Source organism: Ranitomeya variabilis, chromosome 4, assembly GCF_051348905.1.
Source record: "Ranitomeya variabilis isolate aRanVar5 chromosome 4, aRanVar5.hap1, whole genome shotgun sequence".
In the NCBI taxonomy this organism is placed as follows: domain Eukaryota; kingdom Metazoa; phylum Chordata; class Amphibia; order Anura; family Dendrobatidae; genus Ranitomeya; species Ranitomeya variabilis.
This window is the reverse complement of record NC_135235.1, coordinates 660,058,250-660,078,599: the sequence shown is the minus strand read 5'-3', so window position 1 is coordinate 660,078,599 and position 20,350 is coordinate 660,058,250. Positions and strand designations below refer to the sequence as shown.

The 20,350-nt window shown below is 48.2% G+C and overlaps 1 protein-coding gene across 1 annotated transcript in view; it reads right to left on the bottom strand.

The window, feature by feature from the left end:
• LOC143769284 (uncharacterized) overlaps positions 1 to 19,492 on the bottom strand; it is a 37,867-nt gene extending 18,375 nt beyond the window's left edge. Inside the window, exon 1 of the mRNA XM_077257795.1 lies at positions 19,391 to 19,492. Coding sequence (XP_077113910.1) covers positions 19,391 to 19,417 — 27 coding nt within the window. The 5' untranslated portion in view covers positions 19,418 to 19,492. The remainder of the gene's footprint in view (positions 1 to 19,390) is intronic.
• Between the last annotated feature and the right edge of the window lie 858 nt (positions 19,493 to 20,350).

The window sequence follows — 20,350 nt, the reverse complement described above, 5'->3', positions numbered from 1 at the left end:
GAACATCATCTAATCGAGTTGTGAGGGAACATCAGAAACAGACACAACAGTTGTGGGGTACTTTCCGTAAGCACAGCAGGGAAGGACTACAACACATAGCGCTAGGGGGAAGGCACAGATTTCCTCCTGTGAAGAGAACTCTGGAAGTGCCATTGGACCGGCCGGACTTGCGCAGCCTGGTGAACCGTATTCTGGACTGAGGACTCAGAGATCTTCAGTAAAGAGGTAAAGAGACTGCAACCTGGTGTCCTCATTATTTACTGCGACCTGCACCCCACAACTGCACCGTTACAACACCACTTATTGCACCGGACGTCCCCCACTGACAGACAGGGCCACGGACCGGGTCTAGCCACCGTGACAACCCCAGGACTGAGACCCAGAGGCCCGGCTCCGGGTACCCCTCGGCCCTGCGGCGGTGTGGGGGCGCTCCACAACTTGGCGTCACGAACAGGATCTACTTAAGCCTGAAGAATCGGGTCATGTGTGCCTTGGAACTGTGATTTGTTGTGCTTGGACTGTACTTTATTGAGAGACTGTGTATTGCCATTGACCCAGAGGAGTTCCCGCCAAAAGCCGCCGCCATTGCTACGCCAGAGAAGAAGGAGGGCGTGCCATGGGAGGAGACTACCAGAGTGGCGCGAGAAATGGCTACCGCCCCCTGCGCTTCTGGCTGCAAAGTGAGGACCTGCCTTCGAGCAGAGGACAACCCCCTGATTTGCAACGGCGGGAAGCAGGCGATGGAGAAGCTCGGCCCCGGAGAAATGGCGGAGTCCGATGCATGCATTGCCACCGATCAGCAGATCATGATGAAGAACAGCGAGTGCCAGAACGGGGAAGGAACAGTCCCGGTTTGCCCTCATTTATCGGGGGCAGACCCGTGCTCCCTGCAGCCGGAGGAGCCGAAGTCCCTGGAACCGATAACGGAGCCGAGTCCACCAATCCCGACCTCGGAGTCAGCGGAGGAAGAACCACAGCGAGCGGAGCCGCGTCCGGGGACCGTATTGGAGGAGCCGCAGTCCGAGCAGCAGCCGACTCCAGCGTTCTTGTCAGCGGACCGGATCGACACCGGTGGAACCACATCAGGCGCAGGTACGACAGATACCCCTGCCCCAACGCTCGATCCCGCTCCCGCGACCGATACTCCCCGCAGCAGTAATCCTTCGTTCACCATCGAGCGGGTGGTCCTCGGCCCCAGCATGATCGGGAAGTTGTTGCCGCCACTACCAACCAGGTGGGGGGAGCCCATAGAGATGGGCCCGGATGGAGTGATGTTCCGGTGGGACACCCCCTGGGTTGAGCAGGATGGGGTTCCGGTGGATGGTCTCACCATCGCGGTACTTACCTGGGACCAGTACAATCAATGCGTGCTCCAGCACTGGAAACAGCGAAATGAAGTTGAACAACGGGAGACGCAACGCAAGAAGTCTGTGCAGGGCAGGAAAGGCATGGTAAAGCGGGGGACTGTGTTGGCCTTCCACCCGAAGAGGGGTTGGGGTTCCATCCAGGAGCCGGGGCTACCCACTGACGTCTTTGTTACAAGTTACAATGTGAAAACTCCCTGCTGCGACCGGAATGGCGACCCACTACGAAGGGGGGACCAGGTGACGTACACCCGTCACAGGAGCGCACATGGGTGGTGTGCTCGGGATGTTCGGCGAGGTGAACCTGAGGGGGCATCACCTGTGGCCTCGACCATGACAGATCCAGATTTGTCAGATCTTGTGACCATCACCACCGTACGCGTAGTAGCGGCTGCTGAACTCGCAAGCAGGGTCAGCCTTCAGATCCGGACACCGGGTGGTCTGACGGCCCCTGCGGGACCTGCTACCGGCATAGATGCCGCAGCGGTCGGAGGTCAGGGACCAAGACTGCCAGAACAAGAATAAACCTCGAAACCATGAAAATGTATATAGTTCTTCGTTTAACTGTTTGTTTACTGTTGCTGTTAAACCCGTCCAGGGTTAACTCCTTATGGATCCCTTTGTTGACCCGGGATCCTTGTTGTTTGGTTTATTTTTTCTAAGTTTTTGCACAAGTCTTAAGAACTGCAGTAATCATGGACCGTGCATGATACAAACTTTTCCTTGTAAATAGTTTGCACCTTATTAAAGGCGCTTCCTACTGGTTTTACTTAGAAAGAGACTCTTTGTGAAGATACCACACTGGAGCCTTTGCTGAGTATGGACTGGTAGCTAGAGAACAAATGCTACCTCCTAAAGACTTGGTCCCTTCTTAAAGGGGACATCCATGTGTATATTTGAAGAACCGTATTGCTTTAAGATTGATGGATAGCAATAATGTCTTGATGAGCGAAAGTGATGATAATTCTTACATGTAAAAGTTATATGTATTTGATTGGTTAAATGTAAAGAAATGCAGATGATGTTTCCAGAAAGAAAGTAGTAATGAGGTGATAATGTTGATAAGAAACTGGGGATAGAAGGTAAACCCTGAGTCCTCCATAGTAAGTCAGTTATTGCAAAGAAAGAGTTAATAATGTGTTACAGAGGACAGAAAGTGAACCCGTAGGGGTTAGGTAGTGAGTCCTCCTAAGAGCCAAGTAGAGATGGCTCAGTGCTCTTAAACAGAAAGTATGTTATGTTCTATACCATGTATAGCAGTCGAAAAGGCAGTAGGTCCTGGCTGAACGGGACGGTCCTGTAACAGAAAGGAGAGGCAGTAGGTCTGGTGCCGATAGGACAGGCGGTCCTGCAGATTTAAAGAAGGAGAATGAAAAGTTAACTTACCTTATAATGTGATTATAGGAAGGCCTTTGGTGGATACGGAGTGTATGTCCTTAAGGGCAATGTTAAAGTACTGTTCAGCAATTTTTGCACTTAGTAAAATACCCGGTTGGGTAACAGGAGTTATTTATAGCCTGTAATTTATAATGTTTTAATATTTAACCATGTTTTGTAACGTTCAAGTGTCCTCACCTCCCATAAAGGGAAGCTTGTTCAAGTATACGTATTGTTATTTGCACTCAACAAAATTGTATGTCTTTTTGCTAAACTTGTATTGTTGTTTTCTTCCCAGTCCCGGAGTACTGTGTTTAACCAGGGGGGAGTGCAGCGCCCCAGAGTCCTGGTCGTTGCAGTACTGTGGCTCCGCCACTATGGGGAGCTATGGTGCGTCCGATGGCACTGAAGGAGTTCATCTGATCAGGTATCACAGACACCAATACATTTCACAGCCGGGCCTCCGGGGGGAGCTAAGGGTGCTATTCATTAGACCACTCCCCACCATAGTGGGTAAACTGGGGGTCAGGCAGGAAGTTAGATCAGAAAGCTGACTGGGTTGGAACCAGGCAACACCTTGTGGCAGAGGGTGTTGTAGGGGAAGATACAGTAGGGTCTCTGTCAGGGGTGGGATCCTGACAGAGGCTTGGCAACGAGAACGAACGTAACGGGACCGTGCCTGCTCCGGGTAGCGGCGGTGCCCAAGAAAGGATTAGAAGAGAGATAGATTGTGCTGAGTGAGAAACGGGATCACGCAAAGGAGAAATACCAGTAGGAGTCGTGCTGTAAGACCGAAGCAACATCCTACTGAGGCGCACTACCGGTGGCCGGAACGCCGAGGGAGTAGAATAACATTCAGCTTCAAGCAATACTCCAAACAGCGGCAGGGCAGTCAGTCTCAGGCGGGCTGTCTAACTCAAATCACCTATGAAGTCTTGGGAGGCAATTGCGGGAGAGGGGCGTCTCTAGGGTCCCGGAAGAACTCCAGGCCTACCCGTCAAACGGGTGCCGTTCCTACCCGAACCTCAGGGAGGGACGGAGGATTAGCAGAACATCATCTAATCGAGTTGTGAGGGAACATCAGAAACAGACACAACAGTTGTGGGGTACTTTCCGTAAGCACAGCAGGGAAGGACTACAACACATAGCGCTAGGGGGAAGGCACAGATTTCCTCCTGTGAAGAGAACTCTGGAAGTGCCATTGGACCGGCCGGACTTGCGCAGCCTGGTGAACCGTATTCTGGACTGAGGACTCAGAGATCTTCAGTAAAGAGGTAAAGAGACTGCAACCTGGTGTCCTCATTATTTACTGCGACCTGCACCCCACAACTGCACCGTTACAACACCACTTATTGCACCGGACGTCCCCCACTGACAGACAGGGCCACGGACCGGGTCTAGCCACCGTGACAACCCCAGGACTGAGACCCAGAGGCCCGGCTCCGGGTACCCCTCGGCCCTGCGGCGGTGTGGGGGCGCTCCACACTTCCATCTCAATTAGTCTAAAAGGCAACATTTCAAGTGCAAGCAGAAGAGAAATGTTAGAATTTAGGACTGTGGCCTGTGGGGCATTGGCTAGTTATTTCCGCTTGCGTTCCAATGACTGGGGTATAGACAACTGAAGGCTGTGCTGGGACAAGGACGTGGAAGGGCTTGATAATGGTGCTGCTTGATTGTGGGCAACAACAGGTGCAGGGCTAGAGGCATCTTCACATGCACGGTGGACTGGGGATTGGCTTCTATGCAAAACAGTGGAAGAAGCAGTGGTGTCACCTGCAGATAGTGCTCCTGGAGCCTGGGGTTCGGCCCACAAAGTTGGGTGCTTTGCTGCCGTGTGCCTGATCATGCTGGTGGTGGTCAGGCTGGTAGTTTAGCTACCCCTGCTGATGCGGGCATGGCAGGTGCTGAAAATGGCCTATTTGGGGTTATCGGCAGAGTCTTTAAAAAATAACCAGACTCGGGAAGATTTTACAGTTGGAATGGCAACTTCCCTCAAGTTGGTGTCACGGGGAACGGATGCACACCTCCTGTCTGTGGCCACCACATTGCTTCTTCCTGCCTGTTGGGGTGATATGCCTCCTTCCCCATGTGTGCTGCTGTCCTCGCTCTGCATGTCCTCCTGCCAGGTTGGGTCAGTCACTATGTCATCCACCACCTCACCCTGCTCCTCCTCCTGACTTTCTGGCAATTGTGTCTCATCATTGTGCACCTCTTGTGACACTTTCCCACCATCGCCTTTGTGTGACCGTGATGCTCAAATCTTTGGGCATCGCTACATGCTATCTCATCTGGCCCCACTTCAAGTTGACCGACCGAGAGTCCAGAATCTTTAAAGGGAAAACTTTACAGCTCTTCGGAGTGTGGGATCAGTTGTCTCAGGGCACTCGGCATGGTGGGAGGAAGGAGGATCAGGGTGAGTAATATCCGGTCCATACTCAGGGCTACTCAGACTTGACCGTGTGGATGACGGGGTGGTAGTGGTGCCTAAGTGACTGGAAGCATTATCCGCTATCCAACCAACAACCATTTCACGCTGCTCTGGCTTCAATAGTGGTGTGATGCGGTCCCCTAGAAACTGGGAGAGGAAGGTCGAGCGCGAAGATGTGGGTCTTTGTTGTGGCCCACTTTCAGCTTGGCCACGGCCTCGTCCTGTACATGCACCATCACGTCCACTTCCCCGTCCCTTGCCTTGCCCATTTCAAATGGACTACTTAAATATTTGAAAAGCTCAATACAAATGTGATAAATTTGGAGAAGACTTATATGTGATCAGTATGCCTGAACAGAAAGTATTTGGAGACCACAGATATACAGAGCGTTTGATGGAGATAACATAATGTAGATAGAAATTGGCGCGCACCCGGTATTATACGGTAGCGAGGTGCCGGTGTAATGGACTGTACAATTCCTAAATTAACAGGAAGAATAGAAGACACTACACTCTGTCTATATATATATGATGCGATAATAGTGAAAACTTATTAAGGACATTAAACATAAGATTCCAAACGTAGAAAGCGACCAGAGGTTAAACTGATGTTTTGACTCTTCCCGAGTCTTAGTCATATGATCGCTTGGTATGGAATGGATGGAAAGTAGAGGGAAATCCCTTGAGGTTGGAGAGCAAACTCTTCCTCAGCGTTATGTTGGTATCCCTATATGGTGTACGCCCCCAATAGCAGGGTCTGGCTGGCTTGTAAGATGAGGGGCGCTCCAGCGCCTGGCTGTGTTGGCATCCAACCTCAAGGAATTTCCCTCTACTCTCCATCCATTCCATAACAAGCGATCATATGATTAAGACTCGGGAAGAGTCGAAACGTCAGTTTAACCTCTGGTCGCTTTCTACGTTTGGAATCTTATGTTTAATGTCCTTAATAAATTTTCATTATTGACGGAGATAACAGACAAAATATGTTGTCTTTTTAAAAAAAAAATGTTAAAAAATGTAACCACAAAATAATGAGTAGACCAAGGCTAGCAGACAAAAAAATACAACGTATGCCTGCAAGGTGAAGATTTGGACACCACAGATATATCAGGCGTCTGATGGAGATAACAGACTGTATAATTTTTTTTTTAATTTTTGAAAACACTAAATACTGAATGGACCAAGGTTAGCAGACAAAACAATGCAACATATGCCTGCAATGCGAAATTTTTGATACCACAGATACACCAGGTCTCTATTGGAGATAACAGACCTTTTAAATGTGTGGCCTTTTTTTTTTTTTTCAGAATTCTTTTTTTCGAAAACACTAAATAATGATTAGCAGAAGGCTATCAGACAAAACAATGCAACATATGCCTGCAATGAGAAGATTTTGACACCACAGATACAACAGGCGTCTGACGGAGATAACAGACTGTATAAAAAAAAATTTTCTTTTTAATTTTTTAAAACACTAAATACTGAGTAGACCAAAGCTAGCAGACAAAACAATGCAGCTTATGCCTGCAAAGCAAGGATTTAGACACCACAGATACACCAGGTGTCAGCCAGAGATAACTGGCAGATCAAAATGTGGCCTTGATTTTTTGGGGCCCACCAAAATTGTGTCAATAAGTTGGCTATGACACTAAAAAAAAAAATTGGAGTTCTAAAATTGTAAGATATTTAGCGCAATGATATGTGATGCATGTGGCGTACAAATCACAGTGATAAATATAAGAACTGAAGCTAAATATTTTTTGGCCAGCTACAGATTTTTGGGGCAGCAAAATAGTGTCCAAAAATGTTGTAAGACACTACAAAAAATTATATAGAACCAAAAAAAAAAGGACAGATTTTTCTGCGCACTCACATCTGATGCCTGGGGCAAAAACAAATGTTTTAAATTGATAGGTTTTCACGCTCTTGTATTGCAATGACCTGGCTGTAGTCTGCAGCGTGACCAAGAAAATAAGTGTCAAAAAAGGGGACTATGGATTGCTTTCTAATAAAATGAGCAGGTATAAGCTGCAAAGAAAAAAAAATTGCAAAATTGCCACAGATAACTGCAGCTAGGTATATATAAAATAAGCAGCAGACAGTAATGGAGCCTTTATATGTATGCATTGAGATCTATGTACTCACATACAGTGCCTGCAGGCCTTGCACTGATGTGGATATGTGCACATAGACTCCCCTGCCTACCTAGCGCTACAATCCATGTACCCCCGAATTAGCCCTAAAAAGGACTGTTGGTGTATCAGGATTTGTGGACTGAACACTAGGAGACCCACACTAACTAATAAAAGAACAAATCTGACCCTATCTCAGCAACAGCTCTCCCTACACTAGCTGAGTCTGGAGCAGAATGTGGCGAGCAGGGTGGCGCCAGGTCTCTTATAGACCTGATGACGCTGTGCGGCCAGTCAATCACTGTAATACCACAACAAAGATGGCTGCGGCATTACTGTGCATGGCAGACAATCCCTGCATGGTCATTGGTGCTCTAAAGAGCGCCAAAATTGCAGGGCAGAGACCCGAGCTCCTGCCGAATAATCCCGGAAATACTTCGGTGCTCGCCGAGGACACCGAGCATAATGATACTCGGGCAAGTACTGAGTAGTGGTGAGCATGTTCTCTCATCACTAGTTGTATTCTCTCTTATTTTGCATGAACTGGAAAATAAGTTGAATTGCTGAGTAAGACATCTCCTCCATGTTCCCAATCACTGGCTATGTTGACTATAACTTTAATAACGGATTGCCTGTAGGAGTCACAAGTTCTTTGGGACTGAGCAGGAGTTAGAAACTGATGGGGGACCCAAGCAGCAGTGGTATTTTTAGAGAGCACAGAAAAGCCTGGTGGAGTAGAATGGGTGGGTGGTTGGGTGGGTGTGTGTGTGTGTGTGTGTGTGTGTGGGGGGGGGGGGGTCGGTAGAGAAAGTTGTTAGCATGATTGTTTGACCATCAGCTATCCCATGTGTATGGGGTCATTAGCAGGGTTGAGCGAAACGGATCGGTCATTTTCATAAGTCGCCGACTTTTGGCTAAGTCGGGTTTCATGAAACCCGACCCGATCCCTGTGTGGGGTCGGCCACGCGGTACGCGACTTTCGCGCCAAAGTCGCGTTTCAATAACGCTAAAAGCGCCATTTCTCAGCCAATGAAGGTGGACGCAGAGTGTGGGCAGCGTGATGACATAGATCTCAGTCCCCACCATCTTAGAGAAGGGCATTGCAGTGGTTGGCTTGCTTTCTGCGGCGTCACAGGGGCTATAAAATGGCGTTCCCGCCGACCGCCATCTTACTGCTGCTGATCTGAGCATAGGGAGAGGTTGCTGCCGCTTCTTCAGAAGCAGGGATAGCGTTAGGCAGGGTACATTAACCCCCAAACCGCTTGTGCTGTAGCGATTTCCACTGTCCAACACCACCTTTTGTTTGCAGGGACAGTGGAGGCTACTTTTTTTTTTTTTCCTCAGCGCTGTAGCTCATTGGGCTGCCCTAGAAGGCTCCCTGATAGCTGCATTGCTCTTTGTACGCCGCTGTACAAACCAACTGCTTTTTTCAAAGCACAAATCCTGTTGCTCCTTCCTTTCTGCACAGCTATCTTGTTTGTTTGTCCACACTTTTGTTTTTTTTTGTGCAGCTGTCCACTCCTTGTTATTGCTGCCTGCCATACCTTGCTGAGATTACTGCAGGGAGATAGTAATTGTAGGAAAGTCCTTTTTTTTTTTTTTTTTTAATTCTCCCTGAAAAAAAAAAATAGTGGGAGATTAGGATCGGCATTTCTGCTTGAGTGCCGGTCCTGTGTGTGCCATCTGTCTCAAATTATTGGGGCACAGAAAACCTAGTGTGTCATACTGGGAAATTTTTTATTTTTTTTTAAATTCTCCCTGAAAAAAAAAAAAATAGTGGGAGATTAAGATTGGCATTTCTGCTTGAGTGCCGGTCCTGTGTGTGCCATCTGTCTCAAATTATTGGGGCACAGAAAACCTAGTGTGTCATACTGGGAAATTTTTTTTTTTTTTTTTTAAATTCTCCCTGAAAAAAAAAAAATAGTGGGAGATTAAGATTGGCATTTCTGCTTGAGTGCCGGTCCTGTGTGTGCCATCTGTCTCAAATTATTGGGGCACAGAAAACCTAGTGTGTCATACTGGGAAATATATATATATTTTTTTTTAATTCTCCCTGAAAAAAAAAAAATAGTGGGAGATTAAGATTGGCATTTCTGCTTGAGTGCCGGTCCTGTGTGTGCCATCTGTCTCAAATTATTGGGGCACAGAAAACCTAGTGTGTCATACTGGGAAATATATATATATTTTTTTTTAATTCTCCCTGAAAAAAAAAAAATAGTGGGAGATTAAGATTGGCATTTCTGCTTGAGTGCCGGTCCTGTGTGTGCCATCTGTCTCAAATTATTGGGGCACAGAAAACCTAGTGTGTCATACTGGGAAATATATATATATTTTTTTTTAATTCTTCCTGAAAAAAAAAAAATAGTGGGAGATTAAGATTGGCATTTCTGCTTGAGTGCCGGTCCTGTGTGTGCCATCTGTCTCAAATTATTGGGGCACAGAAAACCTAGTGTGTCATACTGGGAAATATATATATATTTTTTTTTAATTCTCCCTGAAAAAAAAAAAATAGTGGGAGATTAAGATTGGCATTTCTGCTTGAGTGCCGGTCCTGTGTGTGCCATCTGTCTCAAATTATTGGGGCACAGAAAACCTAGTGTGTAACATTGGGCCTGATTTTCCTTTCATTGTCAGCCACCTATAAAGGTATATATAAATCCTACAGAAGTTTGAGTTCACCTTATAAGTTGTTTTACAGTAACAGATACCGTTACTTTGGTTACGTTTTGCAAACAATGAGGAAGTCTGGTGGAAGAGGTCGTGGCCGTGGGCGGTCATTGTCAGCTGGTAATGATGGTAGTGGTGGTGGAGCATCAGGTGGTCGTGGTAAAAGCAATACAGCACCTAAGTCTCGAGTTGTTGAGCCAGGTTCGTCGTCTGGCTACACAAGGCCTCGAACGCTCCCTTTTCTGGGAGTAGGAAAACCGCTTTTAAAGCCGGAGCAGCAAGAACAAGTTTTGGCTTTCCTTGCTGACTCAGCCTCTAGCTCTTTTGCCTCCTCTTCTGAAAGTGCTAAATGTAAAAGCAGCGCGTCGTTAGTGGATGTTCACGGTCAGGGACAAGTCGCTTCCTTGTCTTCTTCACCCAGAACAAGAGAGAAGGATGCGTCAGGCGACACAACGGGTTACTCCATGGAGCTCTTTACACATACCGTTCCTGGGGTAGACAGTGAAACAGTTAACAGGCCATGTCCATTAGAAGTTGAATCGGACATGGAGTGCACTGATGCACAGCCACAGCCAGATTACTATGCTGTTCCTTTGACTCAGACCAGAACATTGCCCTCGCAGTGTACTGAGCCAGAATCAAACCCAGCTGAGACTATGGTGCCCCATCACGAACGCTATACCACCGGCTTACACGGTGACACAGATGAAGTTGCACACGAGATAGAAGAGGAGGTCATAGATGACCAAGTTGTTGACCCCGATTGGTAGCCATTGGGGGAACAGGGTGCAGGCGGCAGTAGTTCTGAAGCGGAGGAGGAGGAGCCGCAGCAGGCATCAACATCACAACAGGTTCCATCTGCCGCGCCCGTATCTGGCCAAAAACGCGTGGCAAAACCAAAACCAGTTGGAGGACAGCGTGGCCATCCGGTTAAAGAAGCTCAGTCTGCAATGCCTGAAAAGGTATCCGACAGTAAAAAGAGTGCAGTCTGGCATTTTTTTAAACAACATCCAAATGATCAGCGCAAAGTCATCTGTCAAAAATGTTCAACTACCTTAAGCAGAGGTCAGAATCTTAAAAGTCTAAATACAAGTTGCATGCATAGACATTTAACCACCATGCATTTGCAAGCCTGGACTAACTACCAAACGTCCCTAAAGGTTGCAGCACCCTCGGCCAATGAAGCTAGTCAGCAACGCTACATCCCTTCCCTCACTGTAAGCCCAACATTTCCCGCACCACCTGCAGTATCTGTGCAGCTTTCGTCGCCAGGCCAAAGCAGTCAGGGAATCACCAGGTTCGTAGTAGGAAACACTGCATGCAGGGCACCGGCAAGAATACCATCTCCAACCCTCTCTCAGTCTGCCATGTCCACCGGCACCACCGCTAGTTCCACGATCTCCAGCTCTCCAGTCCAGCTCACCCTACATGAGACTCTTGTTAGGAAAAGGAAGTACTCATCCTCGCATCCGCATACACAGGGTTTGAACGCCCACATTGCTAGACTAATCTCATTAGAGATGATGCCCTACCGGTTAGGTGAAAGCGAAGCTTTCAAAGCGCTGATGGACTACGCTGTACCACGCTACGAGCTACCCAGTCGACACTTCTTTTCTAGAAAAGCCATCCCAGCCCTCCAACAGCATGTTAAAGACCGCATCGTCCATGCACTCAGGCAATCTGTGAGTACAAAGGTGCACCTGACAACAGATGCATGGACCAGTAGGCATGGGCAGGGACGTTACGTGTCCATCACGGCACACTGGGTTAATGTGGTGGATGCAGGGTCCACAGGGGACAGCAATATTGGGACACTTCTGCCTATCCCACGGTCTAGGAAACAGTTGGCTGTTGGCGTTGGCCCCCCTCCTCATCCTCCTCTTCGTCCTCCTGCAGAAGCGATAGCTCGTCCACAGACCGCAGTCGCACAATCAGTCCATCCGCAGCTGCCCCTGTTGCACACCAGGTGTCCCATTATGGGACAGCTAGTGGCATGCGTCAGCAGGCTGTATTGGCAATGAAGTGTTTGGGTGACAACAGACACACCGTGGAAGTTCTGTCCGAGTTCTTGCAGAAAGAAACTCAGTCATGGCTGGGCACCGTACATCTTGAGGCAGGCAAGGTAGTGAGTGATAACGGAAGGAATTTCATGGCTGCCATAGCCCTTTCCCAACTGAAACACATTCCTTGCCTGGCTCACACCTTAAACCTGGTGGTGCAGTGCTTCCTGAAAAGTTATCCGGGGTTACCCGACCTGCTCCTCAAAGTGCGCAGACTTTGCTCGCATATCTGCCGTTCGCCCGTACACTCCAGCCGTATGCAGAACTATCAGCGGTCTTTGAACCTTCCCCAGCATCGCCTAATCATCGACATTGCAACAAGGTGGAACTCCACACTGCACATGCTTCAGAGACTGTGCGAACAGAGGCGTGCTGTTATGTATTTGTGGGAGGATACACATACACGGGCAGGCAGTTGGATGGCAGACATGGAGTTGTCAGGTGTGCAGTGGTCGAAGCTACAAGACCTGTGTCAAGTCCTTCAGTGTTTTGAGGAATGCACACGGCTGGTTAGTGCAGACAACGCCATAATAAGCATGAGCATCCCCCTAATGCGTCTGCTGATGCAAAGTTTGACGCACATAAAGGAGCAGGCGTCTGCAGCCGAGGAAGAGGAAAGCCTTGATGACAGTCAGCCATTGTCTGGTCAGGGCCGTGTAGAGGACGCGGTAGTGGGCGAAGAGGAGGAGGACGAGGAGGATGATGGGGATGAGTATTTTTTTTAATGAGGAAGCTTCTCCTGGGCCAATAGAAATTAGTGGCGTTGCAAGGCCGGGTTCTGATTTTTTTAGGGAGACAAGTGACGTAGATTTGCCTGTAACTGCCCCTCAAGCCAGCACAACCGCAGATTTGACAACTGGAACTTTGGCCCACATGGCGGATTATGCCTTACGTATCCTCAAAAGGGACCCACGCATTATTAAAATGATGACCGATGACGATTACTGGTTGGCCTGCATCCTTGACCCTCGCTATAAAGGCAAATTACAAAATATTATGCCACATGAGAACCTCGAACAAATATTAGCAACCAAACAAGCAACTCTTGTAGACCGTTTGATTCAGGCATTCCCAGCACACAGCGCCGGTGATGGTTCTCACACGAGCTGCAGGGGGCTACAGGGCAGAGGTGTTAGAGGTGCACAAATCAGAAGTGGCGTTGGACAGAGGGGTTTTCTGACCAGGTTGTGGAGTGATTTTGCAATGACCGCAGACAGGACAGGTACTGCAGCATCTATTCAAAGTGACAGGAGACAACATTTGTCCAGTATGGTTACTAACTATTTTTCATCCCTTATCGATGTTCTTCCTCAACCGTCATTCCCATTTGATTACTGGGCATCCAAATTAGACACCTGGCCTGAATTGGCAGAATATGCATTGCAGGAGCTTGCTTGCCCAGCAGCTAGTGTGCTATCAGAAAGAGTATTCAGTGCTGCTGGTTCAATATTAACCGAAAAAAGGACTCGTCTGGCTACCCAAAATGGTGATGATCTAACCTTCATTAAAATGAACCACTCCTGGATTTCAAATTATTTTGCCCCACCTTTCCCAGCTGACACCTAGCTTTCCTATAAAAAGGTCTTGCTTGTGGACTGGTGTTACTGATTGTTCCAATCTCTTAATTTGCAGCAGCTGTTTGTCCAGCATACGACATGTTTACACCTCCCTAAATGGGAAAACTCCCCCCACGGGGCCGTGGTCTCGCCACTTGGCGCAACCACCCGTTAGAGTGTCGTTTGTCTGAAGAGGTGGGTGCGCCCGCTTTTGGTCGACGGCACTGCCACTGGGTCCCTCATAGTACAATAAAGTGTCTCTGGCGGTGGTGGCACGCAACCAACGTCAGACACACCGTTGTAACATGAGGGGCCCTGGGACGGTACCGCCGGCCACAAGAGAGTTCACCCCCCCAGCTCAAACTGTGCTCTACCACGTGCAAAATTATCTCTCACAGCTCCAACAATGTTTAATCTATGCGCTGACATCCTTCAATGCCTGGCACTGACAATACCAATTTTGTTGACATGTATTATGCTAGTTAAAATAGTCAGGGTCAGTGTCCTATATTGACACCAGTAAATACTTAGTGCCAAATTACTATGTCTGAAACTCAGCAGAGGAGCCCACCCCTGTACCTAAGTATGCCACACTTTTGTGTTTTTGTTTTGTTGTTTTGCGAGACATTAACATCTATTTATTTTTTGGGAGTACTAACTGTGTCAGACACTCCTTGCAATCGTCCTCCGCTGACCACACCAATGCTGCCTGTGTACCTATGTAACCTATTTAAAACTGCATACAGCCTATTTTTATTTATTTTAGGCCTAGTAAGTCTGTCTGCGGTCCCTCCTTGCAATCGTCCTCCGCTGACCACACCAATGCTGCCTGTGTACCCCTGCGAGATAACTCTAAGTGCCTTGAGCCTATTTTTATTTATTTTAGGCCTAGTAAGTCTGTCTGCGGTCCCTCCTTGCAATCGTCCTCCACTGACCACACCAATGCTGCCTGTGTACCCCTGCGAGATAACTCTAAGTGCCTTGAGCCTATTTGTATTTATTTTAGGCCTAGTAAGTCTGTTTGCGGTCCCTCCTTGCAATCGTCCTCCGCTGACCACACCAATGCTGCCTGTGTACCCATGTAACCTATTTAAAACTGCATAGCGCCTGCTTTTTTGTTTTAGGCCTAGTAAGTCTGTCTGCTGTCCCTCCTTGCAATCGTCCTCCGCTGACCACACCAATGCTGCCTGTGTACCCCTGGAACCTATTTTAAAGTGCATATAGCCACTTTTTTTAATTGTAGGCGTACTAAGTCTGTCTGCGGTCCCTCCTTACAATAGTCCTCCACTGACCACACCAATGCTGCCCGTGTACCCCTGGAACCTATTTTAAAGTTCATAGAGCCTATTTTTTATTTTATTTAATATTAATAAAGCCATGATGGACTACGCTGTACCACGCTACGAGCTACCCAGTCGACACTTCTTTTGCGAGAAAAGCCATCCCAGCCCTCCACCAGCATGTAAAAGACCGCATTGTCCATGCACTCTGGCAATCTGTGAGTACAAAGGTGCACCTGACAACAGATGCATGGACCTGTAGGCATGGCCACGGAAGGTTACGTGTCCATTACGGCGCAATGGATTAATGTGGTGGATGCATAGTCCACAGGGGACAGCCTACTAAGTCTGTCTGCAGTCCCTAATTCAAATTGTCCTCCACTGACCACACCAATGCTGCCCGTGTACCCCTGGAACCTATTTTAAAGTGCATAGAGCCTCCTTTTTTTATTTTAGACCTACTACCGGTAAGTCTGTCTGCGGTCCATAATTCTAATTGTCCTCCACTGACCACACCAATGCAACCCGTGTACCCCTGGAACCTATTTTAAAGTGCATAAAGGCTCCTTTTTTTAATTTAGGCCTACTAAGTCTGTCTGCAGTCCCTAATTCAAATTGTCCTCCGCTGACCACACAAATGCTGCCTGTGTACCCCTGTAACCTTTTTTAAACTGCATTGAGCCAACTTTTTTGTTTAAGGCCCACTACCTGTGTCTGTCTGCGCCACTCAATAAAGCTGTCCTCCTCTGAAAAAAGCTGAGCTTCAATTGTCAGGTTTTCAGCCTATAGGAATTTGAAAACTGCAGTGGGGCTACTAGTTTGGTTGGGCCTACTAACGGTGTCTGCCGCTCCTGGGTGTTCTCCTCCAGGTTTCCTTGTCTGAGCTTCAACCTTCAGGCTCTCATTAAGTATTTGTTTGTAAAAATTGGTGGTTGGGGCCTACTAACGGTGTGTGCCGCTCCCTGATGTTGTCCTCCACTGTATAAAGCTGAGCTTCAACCTTAAGGCTCTCATTAAGTAGTTGTTTTTAAAAATTGGCGGTTGGGGCCTACTAACGGTGTCTGACGCTCCTGGGTGTTCTCCTCGTCCTGGGTGTTCTCCTCCAGGTTTCCTTGTCTGAGCTTCAACCTTCAGGCTCTCATTAAGTAGTTGTTTTTAAAAATTGGTGGTTGGGGCCTACTAACGGTGTCTGACGCTCCTGGGTGTTCTCCTCCTCCTGGGTGTTCTCCTCCAGGTTTCCTTGTCTGAGCTTCAACCTTCAGGCTCTCATTAAGTAGTTGTTTTTAAAAATTGGTGGTTGGGGCCTACTTACGGTTTTTGATGCTCCCTGGTGTTGTCCTCCACTGTATAAAGCTGAGCTTCAACCTCCAGGCTCTCATTAAGTAGTTGTTTTTAAAAATTGGTGGTTGGGGCCTACTTACAGTGTCTGACGCTCCCTGGTGTTGTCCTCCACTGTATAAAGCTGAGCTTCAACCTTCAGGCTCTCATTAAGTAGTTGTTTTTAAAAATTGGTGGTTGGGGCCTACTAACGGTGTCTGACGCTCCCTGGTGTTGTCCTCCACTGTATAAAGCTGAGCTTCAACCTTCAGGCTCTCATTAAGTAGTTGTTTTTAAAAATTGGTGGTTGGGGCCTACTTACGGTTTTTGATGCTCCCTGGTGTTGTCCTCCACTGTATAAAGCTGAGCTTCAACCTTCAGGCTCTCATTAAGTAGTTGTTTTTAAAAATTGGTGGTTGGGGCCTACTTACAGTGTCTGACGCTCCCTGGTGTTGTCCTCCACTGTATAAAGCTGGGCTTCAACCTTCAGGCTCTCATTAAGTAGTTGTTTTTAAAAATTGGTGGTTGGGGCCTACTAACGGTGTCTGACGCTCCCTGGTGTTGTCCTCCACTGTATAAAGCTGAGCTTCAACCTTCAGGCTCTCATTAAGTAGTTGTTTTTAAAAATTGGTGGTTGGGGCCTACTAACGGTGTCTGATGCTCCCTGCTGTTGTCCTCCACTGTATAAAGCTGAGCTTCAACCTTAAGGCTCTCATTAAGTAGTTGTTTTTAAAAATTGGTGGTTGGGGCCTAGTAACGGTGTCTGACGCTCCCTGGTGTTGTCCTCCACTGTATAAAGCGGAGCTTCAACCTTAAGGCTCTCATTAAGTAGTTGTTTTTAAAAATTGGTGGTTGGGGCCTACTAACGGTGTCTGACGCTCCCTGGTGTTGTCCTCCACTGTATAAAGCTGAGCTTCAACCTTCAGGCTCTCATTAAGTAGTTGTTTTTAAAATGTGTGGTTGGGCCCTTAAAACGGTGTCTGACGCTACTGGGTTTTCTCCTGTTTTGTTGTCCCGACCTTCAATGTTCAGGCTTTCGGCTTACATTTTAAATAATTAAACTGCAGTTGGCCTACTACTTTGGTTGGGCCTAGTAACGGTGTGTGCCGCACCTTGGTGTTGTCCTGTGTTATTTTCCTGACCTTTAATTTTCAGGCTTTCGGCCTTCATTTGTAATATTAAACTGCATAGGGCCTACTAGTGTGGTTCGGCCCTACTAACGGTGTCTGCCACTCCTGGGTTTTCTACTCCACTGAACTAAGCAATGCCACCTGGTTAGTCCTGTTACCAATTTTGAACTGCATTTTACCCACTTTATTATTTGGGCCTATATCAGTGTTTCCTCCTCATCCTGCCCATTGCCCAGCCGGTGCTAGATGAGTCTTGTGGTACTTTGACCCAGACCACTACATTCCCCTTGCACGCTACACAGCCACAATCTGACCCTGCTGAAAGTCAGGTTCCCCTTCCCGCATACTATACCACCTTACACAGGGACAAAGAGGAAGGTGCAGAAGAAAGTGCAGGTTTCTTCAACAGGTAGGGGGGCATACTCGTTGGCGACGTCACAGGCACAGGGCCCCTCAGAGTATGCAAAAGTGTCGCTGCCGGTGGGAGGCGCCCCCGCCGTGCAAACACACCGCCGTACTTTGAGGGGCCCTGTGCCAGTGCCAATGCGAACGAGTGGGCCTCCCTGCTTGCTCAGGATCACAGCACTTGCAAAGTTGAAATACTTACCTCTCACTGCTCCACCGCCGTGACGTAGTCCACGTTTCCTGGGCCCACTAAAACCTTGAACCAGCCCTACCCCCCACAACTTTTGCCAAATGACCCCCAATTTCCAATGCCCAACTATTATTATAAAGTTAATTAAGATTGACAAGCTTCAGAAACAAGAATGGATTTTTTGGCATTAAAATGGGCACTGTAGGTGTTTTCCTGGCCTCCACTCACTGCCGACTATGCTTCCCCATTGACTTGCATTGGGTTTCATGTTTCGGTCGATTCCCGACTTTTCGCGATAATCGGCCGACTTCACTCGACTCGACTTTGAACAAAGTCGGGTTTCGCAAAACCCGACTCGATCTTTCAAAAATGAAAGTCGCTCAACCCTAGTCAGTAGTATAAGGCTACGTTCACATTAGCGTTGTGCGACGCAGCGTCGGGCGCCGCTGCGTCGCCGCATGCGTCATGCGCCCCTATATTTAACATGGGGGCGCATGGACATACGTTGTGATGCGTTTTTTGACACATGCGTTTTTGTGGGCGCACGCGTCAGGGCGCACAGGACGCACAGGACGCAGCAAGTTGCATTTTTTTTGCGTCCAACTTTCGGCAAAAAAGGACGCATGCGTCGCAAAACGCAGCGTTTTAGCGTGCGTTTTGTTGCGTTTTTGTTTGCGTTGTTCGTTGTGTCGCCGACGCTGCGTCGCACAACGCAAATGTGAACGTAGCCTTACACTGACAGGCAGGGATAATACACCGCACTACAGTAGTACAGGGCATCACCGCAGCAATCAGAGGCTTGTATGTTGTATGATCGCACTAATGAGGGGTGTGGGGAAAAGCTGAAAGAGAATAACACATATCACAGTTTTAGAGAGAGAAAGAACATTCTCCATTCTTGATGAGGACAGAGAGAAGACATCTTCTATATATCTGAGGTAACTGAGGGACAACATCCATTATTGTATCTGAGGCAGAAAGAGGCAGAGCGCCTCCTCCATTATATCTGGGGCACAGAGGCAGAGAGCCCCTCATACATCTATAGCACATGTGACCGCCCGAGATTCTAATTTCCAGCTTTTGGAATCTGATCCCGGAGGTTGCTGGTATGTGCCGGGTTCATATATACAGTATCTGCACCAGGAATGGGGGGAAGGGAGGAGTTATTTATTAGGAGGTGGGTGCTGCCATATTGTGGGGGGCAACTTGTACTATCATAATGTGTGTGGGGGACAAAAGTCAGTACCGTGGGAACATAATACTGTGTGTGAGTGATGGCGGTACTGTGGGAGCATTATACAGTGTGGGGGCAACACAGGTTTCCATGTTTCCTGTCTTTTATAGTTGGGTCATATGTATCTGAGGAAAAGGAAAAAAAAGTCAGGAGTCATATAAAGAAGGAACAAAAAATAACCAAAATACTCTCAGCACTGAAGGGGTTACTGCGCCCCCACACCCAGTAATGGGGAACCTCCAGCACCTACCTCCACCTGCAGAGCCGCACACCACATATATGGCTGTTCTGTGCGCACAGGACCTGTGATGAGGTCACAGGAGGGGAGGAGTCAGGGGTCACATGATCAGGGGCCTCAGTGTATGCAGGACTGTGCTGTGCTGGTTGTCATGGTGCTGGATGAGGGGAAGTTTATGTGTGGGGGTCAGGAGGGGTTTACAGGGTGGATGTAGCAGAGCCGTGTGTGTACGAGGTGTACGGAGCGGAGCTGTGTGTGTACTAGGTGTATGGAATGGAGCCACGTGTTTATGAGGTGTACAAAGCGGAGCCGTGTGTGTATGAGGTGTACGGTGTGGAACCGTGTGTGTACAAGGTGTAGGAAGCAGATCCGCATGTGTATGAGGTATATGGAGCAGAACCTTGTGTTTATGAGGTGCATGGAGCAGAGCCGAGTGTGTACAAGGTGCACAGAGGGAAGCCGTGTGTACTAGGTATATGGAGTGGAGCCACGTGTGTATGGGGTCTACGGAGCGGAACCGTGTGTGTACGAGATGTAGGGAGTGGCATCTTGTGTGTACAAGGTGGACAGAGCGAAGCCATGTGTGTACGAGGTGTACGGAGCAGAGCCGTGTGTTTACGAGGTGTACGGAGCAGAACCGTATGTGTACAAAGTGTGTGGAGCTGAGCCGTGTGTGTACAGGGTGTACAGAGAGGAGCCATGTGTACAAGTTGGTGCGGAGCCGTGTGTGTACAAAATGCGTGGAGCAGAGCAGTGTGTACGAGGTGTGCGGATTGGAGCCGTGTGTGAACGATTTGTGCAGAGCGGAGCCGTGTGTGTACGAGTTCTGCAGAGCAGAGCCGCGTGTGTATTAGTTGTGCAGACTGGAGCCGTGTGTACGAGGTGTATGGATCTGAGCCGTGTGTGTATGACGTGAGCGTAACCGTGCGTCTATGACGCGTACAAGGCGGAGCCGTGTGTGTACGATGTATG